The sequence below is a fragment of the Carlito syrichta genome, unplaced genomic scaffold, assembly GCF_000164805.1.
Source record: "Carlito syrichta isolate Samal-C Ts95f unplaced genomic scaffold, Tarsius_syrichta-2.0.1 Scaffold313175, whole genome shotgun sequence".
In the NCBI taxonomy this organism is placed as follows: Eukaryota; Metazoa; Chordata; class Mammalia; order Primates; family Tarsiidae; genus Carlito; species Carlito syrichta.
In genome coordinates, this window is record NW_007257271.1 from 644,823 (window position 1) to 654,037 (window position 9,215).

Here is a 9,215-nt window from a genome sequence, read left to right on the forward strand (position 1 = left end):
GAACCCGCGGGCTCAGGCAATCCACTCACCTCAGCCTCCCAAAGGCGCGGGATTACAGGCTGAGCCACCGAGCCCGGCTCAGAAATAAAATTTTTTAATGTTCCTTTATTGTCTATAAGATAATGTCTCAAACCCTTAGACAAAGTTCTAACTCCAAATTGATATAGGACTATCTGGTAATATAAACTCTTTATTCTTGAACACATTTCACATGCCCCCACACCCAATTTTTCTACCACACCCCCATTCCATTCATTTATGCATAGTATGTGACCCTTACAAAATTTACCACTCAAGTCCCAGGCAAGAAGTTTCTTGGACTACCTAAGATAATAGCCACTGACCTTCCCGACTTGAAAAACTTAGCAGGGGCCAGGCTTGGTGGCTCAGCCTGTAATTCCAGCACTTTGGGAGGCCGAGGTGAGTAATTGCCTGACCCTACGGGTTCGAGACCCGCCTGGGCAACTTGACGAGACCTCATCTCTACAATAAATCAAAAATTAGCTGGGTGTGGTAGCGAACGCCTGTAGTTCCAGCTACTTGAAAGGCTGAGGCGGAAGGATCGCCGGAGTCCAGCAGGTCGAGGCTGCAGTGGCCAGGAGACACTGCACCCCAGTCTGGGTGAGTGTCAGAGTGAGACTCCAACTCAAAAAAAAAAAAAAAGAAAAACTTAGCGCAACCAGTTATTTATGAAGCTATTTAACTTTTTATGTATTTAAATTATCTTCCCATCTGGAGCATATGCTATTTGAGAATAAAGACTATGTTTTTTTAATATAGTTTTGTATCACTAATCACAACAAAGATAAAAGTTATCAGAAGTTGAGAATCCAATAAAAAGTTATTCAATGACTGTAAAAAATTTCTCTTAAGTAAAATTTATGCTCTAATTGGTAGCCAATCCTTTTCCTCAATGCAAGGAAACACTTTCCCTTCATTCTAGCCAAGATTAAATTCTTTTTATTTCCTATAAACTTTCTAGTGTCTCCCACTTTCTTTTCTGGACTGATGCTAGCCAGTCCCAAGAGGCCCTTTCTTCTCATGCTGATATATCTACAGAGCTTAATAGTTCTGTCACGATCTGACCTGCTGTTTCCTTCAAGAAGACTTCTCTGAGCTTCCTAAGTAGAGATTTATTTTGGTTAGATATAATGTGAGTAGCTAAATAAAAATGTAGACATTTATTGTACTCTACTACTGTTTTTCAAAAATACTTATAGCCTATCAATGGCACTTACTAAATGATAATATGTATGTGTGTGTAAACATACAGTTGATCCTTGAACAATATAGGTTTGAACAGCAGGTCCACTTGTACATAAATTTTCTTCCATCTCTCTTACTCCTGAGACAGCAAGACCAAACCCTCCTCTTCCTCCTCAGTCAATGTGAAGATGACAAGGATGAAGATCTTTATGATGATCCACTTCCCCTTAATGATTAGTAAATATATTTCCTCTTACGATTTTCTTAATAACATTTTCTTTTCTTTAGCTTAATTTTATTGTAAGAATACAGTATATACTATATAATATACAAAATATATGTTGACTGACTGTTTATGTTAGAGTTATCTGGTTAGTGGTAGGTTATCAGTTGTTAAGTTTTTAGAGAGTCAAAAGTTATATTCAAATGTTCAACTGTGCAGGGGTTGTCAAGGGTCAACCATACATGTTCGTAAGTATGTATACATACACACCCATACAAATACATATATATCCATGTCCATCCTTGATCCCAAAATATTTGAAATTATGTACCTTTCTTATTTGATTGCCCTATCAACGAACAGTTCCTGTCAGATGTTAACCCTTTGCACTCAGATGCCCCCTCCAAGGGGACATCATAAATCTAACAAACCTGAGAGGACATTGCTGGTTATTATATACAACAAACTTATGTTAGCACAAAATTTTCAAAAATGTTCGTTTCCTTGAATTTTTGCATTCAAGTTGCATGAAAAAGCAAATAGAGAGATGGAATATACACTGAGATATACATTTAAAATCAGCTGGCATTACACAGAAAGAGAATTTCCTTCCACATAGTCTTCGAACAACAGACTGGAAAGGAAGTTACATTATTAATGTGGAATGAAGAAAACAAGACTGTACTGTTTGCTTGAATAGAAAAACACTAGGTGGAAGACGTCAAATAAATTACTATTGCATAACATGTATCAATGAACCTGTAATGCATTCAGGTGACTATTTTACATATTACTACATTTGAAAAATGTGAGATTAAAAATGCTGATATTTTTGTCATAAATAAGTTCCTCAGTGTCCAAAATTCCATTATAAGCCAAATATCATTACAATAAAAATAACTGGTTCCAACGCTATATCATTTAATATGAAATGATTAGTTTGTCACTATTTTGTTAAAAATTTTGGTGGAGTTGCTGGTAGATGATCTTGAGATGTCTCCAAGTACAAAAGGTTAATATTCTCCCATGTCCTTATCTATAAGTAAAGAAAGTGGAAAGAAGATATGCTAATATAATAATAGGATAACAGTAGAGAGAAATATTTTATTCTAGAAAACAAAGTTGAGAATCACGACTTCATAATCTGCTGTTTGTTTTTAAAAAATGGCATTAATAGACTATTAGAAAGTTCATGTGGATAGATAGGTATGGTCTAAATTTTAAAAAATAATTATGAAACTTGGGAATCATTTAAAAATAGTTCAATGAAAGCAAACTTCAGTGGAAACAATTTATTATCCCACATATCTCACAACTGTAATTTACTGGGAAATAATTTAAAATATTCAAGCTATTACTATTGAGGCAGTCTTTTCTTAAACTCTTTTATATCTTAGGTGTGCCAGTCATCAACTACAGAAGAACATAATCAAATTAGATTAATTAGTAGATTAAAAAGCACATCTCCAAACAGAATAACAGTTTGCATAACGGCAAATAGCATTTCGTGGATTGCAAAGGGTCCAACACTGCATGAACTCTTCAGGAGAGAAAAATAGAGAAAAAGGGTTAATTTCACAGTCATGCAGTAAAGTTAGGTTTCCAACAAATATTGAACCAACTTACTCTCTATTGAGAGTTCCAACACAGGGGACAGCATGCAAAAAGAAAAAAAGAAAAAAAAGAAAAACACACAAATTAGTCGCCATCAATGCAAAATTCCTGTATGGAAGAAAAACACTTAGAAAATAAAAGTGACAAATGTTTTTTAAAGTTTTATGATAAAATCAAAAGAGTTTTAAAAATAAGAATCAAATGAACAGCATGGGAGAAGAGCATATGTTTTTCCTGTTTCTTTTACCTCCTTACTAAGAAAACTGAAAAACTAAAAACAAAACCCCTTTATCCCCCAGACCCTACAAATCCTAGAAGCTCAATTTCTGGAAAGAATCGAAGAATAGTTAGACACTCACTCCCATTTCTGATCAGAGGCAACATTTGGTTCCAAAGCACAGTTTCTAAAATCTTTTTTCCCTTTCTTTCTTCCATCTTTTCTTTTCTCCCCTTAGAAGTAAAACTTTCACAACAAGTTAAATTATTTGGGTGAAGACTTGGAACAATAACTATTTTTGGAGGTAAAAGTTATTTATACGACAACTTTTACCTTTCCTTGGGTAAGGTTGTTTTTTTTTTTGAGTTGAAGTCTCACTTGGTCACCCAGACTGGAGTGCAGTGGCCGCTCCCGGCCACCGCAGTCTCGCCTGCTGGGGTCCGGTGATCCCTCCGCCTCAGCCTTCCGAGTAGCTGGAATTACAGTTGCGCACTACCACGACTGGCTGATTTTTTGATTTTTATTGTAGAGATGAGGTCTCGCTGCCCAGGCGGATCTCGAACCCGCGGGCTCAGGCAATCCACTCACCTCAGCCTCCCAAAGGCGCGGGATTACAGGCTGAGCCACCAAGCCCGGCTTGGGTAAGATTTTGTTACAGTCTTCCGATCCAAGGACTACAGGCAGCTCAGCTATCTAGAACACTCGCAGAGAGCTCAGATGTGACTTTCTTACTAGGGCACTCAAGTGTGCCCATTTAAGTAGACATAGATTGGATTCTTACCATAGCTGTCTAAGACTCAAGAGTATGGTTCAAAAGGCAGGGCTACAAAGAACATAAAATGCCAATTCAAAGCATGCACTTCAGTGAAGGCAGCTCTTTATAAAGAATTCCCTCAGAATCACATGTCAGAAGCAACTGACAGTGCTTACATTTAGGGGAGAAAACGGGCCTATGGTAGTCAAAATAAAAATATGCCCCAAACTCCTCAATTTTTAAAACTTATTTAAATTTGATTTTTAAAAACTTATATGGTGCTTATATTCTAAGGGTTTTACATATATTAACTTACTCAATTGTCACCACAATCTTATGAGGTTGATATTACTAATAACTCAGTTTAACGGGTACACACTGCTAATTAAGGTACACACTGCTAATAAGTTGCAGGTAGAATGTGAATCTAAGCAATCTAGTACTATCCATAATTGTTATTACTATATTATATTGTCTCTCTTATAAAAATATTAAAAAGTTTTAAATTATACTGTTTATGTTTTAAATTACTGTCATACATATATTGTGGTTAATCACTTGTTTCCATGCTGGGATATGAAGTAAAAAAATATCATTTACCAAATTACAGACATCATTTCAACTTGCAAACTACATTTACCAGTCACACTAACCCTGTCTCAGGAAAAATCCACCATCTATTTCTACTGTATTCAGAAAGAATTCTTTTCCTGCCCTTCCTTTCTGGGATTTCTGTACTGTATACTGGAACACAACTGATATTTTAGTTGGACACAAACCTTAGTCGAAAAAAACACAAGAGGGAAATATTCTGAGGGTGGAGAAAGTGGTCCTAGCTGAAAGGATATGGGCAGTTGCTCACAACCTGGTTCTCTAAGAGTCCTGCCTCTGTTGGACAGCAGGTGTTCTCAACAGTGTAGGGCAAATGTGAAAAAAATTTTCACTTATTAAAGAAGCCAACTACTATCCAGAAGCTGTTAGCATGGAAACTGAAATGTTGACTTCAACCTACAAGGATATGAGAAAATCCACCCAACCAATGGTCATGGTAATGAGGGGACTCCTTGCTAGGAACAAAGATCTATAGTTTCTGCCTTACAAGCTTTCAGAATAGCTACAGATAAATGATTCCAATGCAGAGTGCAGCTCTAACCCAGGCTTGAAGAAATGTGCTATCTAAGCATAGGTCCAAGGATGCTAGGTTGAGAAAGAAAGGGAAGTATCCTTGATGGCACACTTCAAGGCTATAAGGAAAAGTGCATGGCACCTTTGGGGAAAAGAACATAATTCAGGCTGGGTTAAGAATGAGGAGGAGCCGGGGTTGGTGGCTCAGCCTATAATCCTGTGCTTTGGGAGGTTGAGGTGAGTGGATTGTTTGAGCCTGTGGGTTCAAGACCCGCCTGGGCAACTTGGCAAGACCTCATCTCTACAATAAAAAAAAAAAAAAATTAGCCAGGTGTGGTAGCGCACGCCTGTAGTTCCAGCTACTTGGAAGGCCGAGGCAGAAGGACTGCCGGAGCCCAGTAGGTCGAGGTTGCGGACAGGAGCTGGGAAGTGGGTACAGCAGGCAAAAGACAGCTGTGCCCTGAATTAGCAAAGAGAACAGCGAGATATTAAGAAGGCTGAATCAGCTGGGGTGGTGGGCACATCTGTAATTCCAGCACTTTGGGAGGCGGAGGCAAAAGGATTGCCTGAGCCCAGGGGCTTGAGACCAGCCTAGGCAACATGGTGAGACTGCGTCTCTACAATAAATCAAAAAATCAGTCAGGCATGGTGGTGCATGCCTATAATCCCAGCTACTTGGGAGGCTGAGGTGGAGGGATCACCTGAGCCCAGCAGATCGAGGTTGTGATGGCCATGAGCATGACACTGTGCCCCAGCCTGGGTGACAGAGTGAGACTCAAAAAAAAAAAAAAAAAAAAAGCTGAATCAAGAGGATTGAGTGAAATTTCTAGATTAATGCCAAAATTCCTCACTAGAAATCAAGGGATAGTAGTATCATCTAACAAGATAAAACAACACAGGAGGAAGAATAGTTCTGAAGTTGAAGATAACCAGTGGGCATGGTATGGGATTATTTAAGTAAGCACAGGAGAAAAATATGGGCTGGAAATACACATATATTTGGGAGGTATTAGGATTAAAAGGGTAACTGAAATTTCAAGATAAGGTATAGAGTGAAAGAAAAGAGCCTAGGGAAAGACGCTACACAACATCAACCTTAGGAAAACAAGCATAGAGATGTCTGAAAACAAGAGTGAGAGAAATGGCTTGAGAAAGACTGGATTAGGCACAACAGAAGAGAAAACAGGCAGGGTGCAGTGGCTCAAGTCTATAATTCCAGCACTCTGGGAGGCCGAGGTGAGGGGATTGCCTTGGCCCACGGGTTTGAGAACAGCCTGGGCAACTTGGCGAGACCTCATCTCTACAATAAATAAAAAATTAGCCAGGCATGGTACTGCATGCTGTAGTTCGGGCTACTTGGAAGGCTGAGGTGGAAGGATCGCCTGAGTCCAGCAGATCAATTCTGGGGTGGCCGTGAGCATCCATCCTAGGCGACGGAGTAGGACTCCAATTAAAAAAAAAAAAAAGAAGGGAAAATATATTTTCCCTCCTTTTCCACACCACATAGTTTGACAGAAAAGGTACACCCAATAGAGAATAAAACTCATAACAAAGTTGAAAAACAAAACAAGGAAGTCAATGAGCAAACTGGAATTTATGAGAGATTCCTTGAAAACCAAGCAGATGAAACAAAAATAACAAGAGATAGGATACGTATTTATGAAGCTAACAATGTGGCTTTAAGGTGAGACCTCCTTCCAATGCAACATAAGGGAAGGCAGGAAGAATAAGACGGAAGGTAGAAAGGATAGGCTTATAGGCTGGCCGTGGTGGTACATGCCTACCATCCCAGCACTTTGGGAGGCCAAGGTGGGAGGACTGCTTGAGTCCGGGAGTTTGAGACCAGTCTAGGCAACATAGCAAGATTTTGTCCCTACAAATAATGATAATAACAATTGTCTGAGCATGGTAGTATATGCTTGTAGTCACAGCTACTTGGGAGGCTGAAGCAGAAGGATTGCCTGAGCCCAGGAGGTTGAGGCTGCAGTGAGCTGTGTTTGTATCACTGCACTCAAGCCTGAGTGAGAGTGAGAGCTCAAAAAAAAAAAAAAAAAGCGTGAGAATGGGTTCATGTGTAGTTAAGCTTGTTGGTTGGAGGTAGGAAGTGGAGTTTCTGCTTGACAGCTTCTGTACTCTTGGTAAGCTAAGAGGACAGGACATATGCTGGGGCTTAAGTGGGGAAGTAAACAGAGTTGAAGCTTTGACACAGTCTTCTTGGAGGACAGAAGAGAAAATGAAAAGGAGGAGGATTACCAGGCAGCACTAGGACAAAAATCACAGATCAGATAAGGAGATGCCCAGGAATACATAGGGCTGTGTGATTTTGGTCAGCAGGAACAAGTACATTGTTTCCCTTTATCCAGCATCATGAGCTGTAAGAGTAGAGGGTCCTGAACATGTGTTTCTATATTTAGTGTCAATGACAAAGAGTTGATCATATACAACAGAGGTCAGTAAACTATGGCCTGTAAACTAAGACCAGCTTTTACAATTTTAAATGGTTTCAAAACAATCAAAAGACTAATTAGTAACACATGAAAATTACATGAACATTCACATTTCAGTGTTCACAAATAAAGTTTTATTGTAACTCAGCCACACTCATTAAACCATACTGTCTGTTATAGATGCCTTAAAGGCAAAGCTGAGTAGCTGGGAGAGAGATTATGACCTGCAAAGAAACACTATTTATAGAAAATAATGGCTGACCCCTGATATAGCACAAAATTGCATTTGGAAAGAAAAAAATATCAAGAAAAAGTTGCTTGATCTTGAAGATGAAGTTGTTAGTATTAAAATACATGAAAAAGGGAGGGGACATATCTGTTATTTTGATAATATCAGAATACAGTGCAAAAACTCAAATCAAACCCTCACATTTTTAACTCAGCACAGTTTGATGACATGTCCAGCTTATTCTTTTTTTCTTTTTTTTTTTTGAGTTGGAGTTTCACTCAGTTGCCCAGACTGGAGTGCAGTGGCCGCTCCCGGCCACCGCAGCCTCACCTGCTGGGCTCCGGCGATCCTTCCGCCTCAGCCTTCCGAGTAGTCAGAATTACAGGCATGTGCTACCACGCCCGGCTGATTTCTTTTTAATTTATTGTAGAGATGAGGTCTCGCTGCCCAGGCAGGTCTCGAACCCGCGGGCTCAGGCAATCCACTCACCTCAGCTTCCCAAAAGCGCGGGATTACAGGCTGAGCCACCGATCCCGGCTCAGCTTATTCTTAATGATTTACATTACTGGCAGAGAATCTGATAGACAATAATCACACAAAAACAAATAAAAACCCTTCTATTACGTTTGCCTTCTCTGAACTGACTAAAAAAAACAAAAACGAATGAACCAAACAAAACCAGATGAGACAATGAGAATTTTATGTTGTTGTAAACTTCTAAGAAGAAAATCCAAAAAGTCACTTTTCTTACTCATTTCTAGGGAGAATTGCAGCTGTTTCTCTACCTATATTAAGTGCTCAGTTAAGTTCCTTTAAAATGTCCAACTCAGCTTTCTTATTTGATTGTTTAAAAAATGTTTCTCTCGCCAGAGCCCAGCAGGTCAAGGCTGCGGTGGCCGGGAGCGGCCACTGCACTCCAGTCTGGGCGACTGAGTGAGACTCCAACTCAAAAAAAAAAAAAAAAAAGTTTCTCTTTATCACTACATAGATCCTGGCATCCATCCAAATTGCATTTTGTCCTAACAAAAAGTCAAAAACTGTGACTTCAAGAAATAATCCAGACCTAGTCTAGCATCTTCCAGTAGCAAGTCATTAAAGATGATTAACAACTGTATTTTTCAACACTGATAGACTATTTAATTAAAATGTTATTTAATAAAACAAGGTCACCTAAATAACTGTCGTGTTCTTTGGCTTATATTGTCAACTAAAAATATCAAGTTGATTTGTTCTGAATATTTAGAAATGTTTGCACTGAAGTCAGACTACAGCTATATAATCAGTGGTAGCAACATCGATATAAAATAGTACAGTTATAGCCGGGCTCGGTGGCTCAGCCTGTAATCCCGCGCCTTTGGGAGGCTGAGGTGAGTGGATTGCCTGAGCCTGCGGATTCAAGA

At 39.2% G+C, this 9,215-nt stretch overlaps 1 protein-coding gene across 7 annotated transcripts in view; it reads right to left on the reverse strand.

Moving 5' to 3' along the window:
* CLASP2 (cytoplasmic linker associated protein 2) overlaps window positions 1-9,215 on the reverse strand; it is a 207,754-nt gene that overhangs the window by 56,447 nt on the left and 142,092 nt on the right. For 5 of the 7 annotated variants that reach the window (XM_008070162.2, XM_021718618.1, XM_021718620.1 and 2 more), the window contains one exon: window positions 3,056-3,058. The exons of the other annotated variants lie outside the window; for them this stretch is intronic. In XM_008070162.2, the coding sequence (XP_008068353.2) occupies window positions 3,056-3,058 (3 nt within the window). The remainder of the gene's footprint in view (window positions 1-3,055; window positions 3,059-9,215) is intronic. 7 annotated transcript variants of the gene reach the window in all.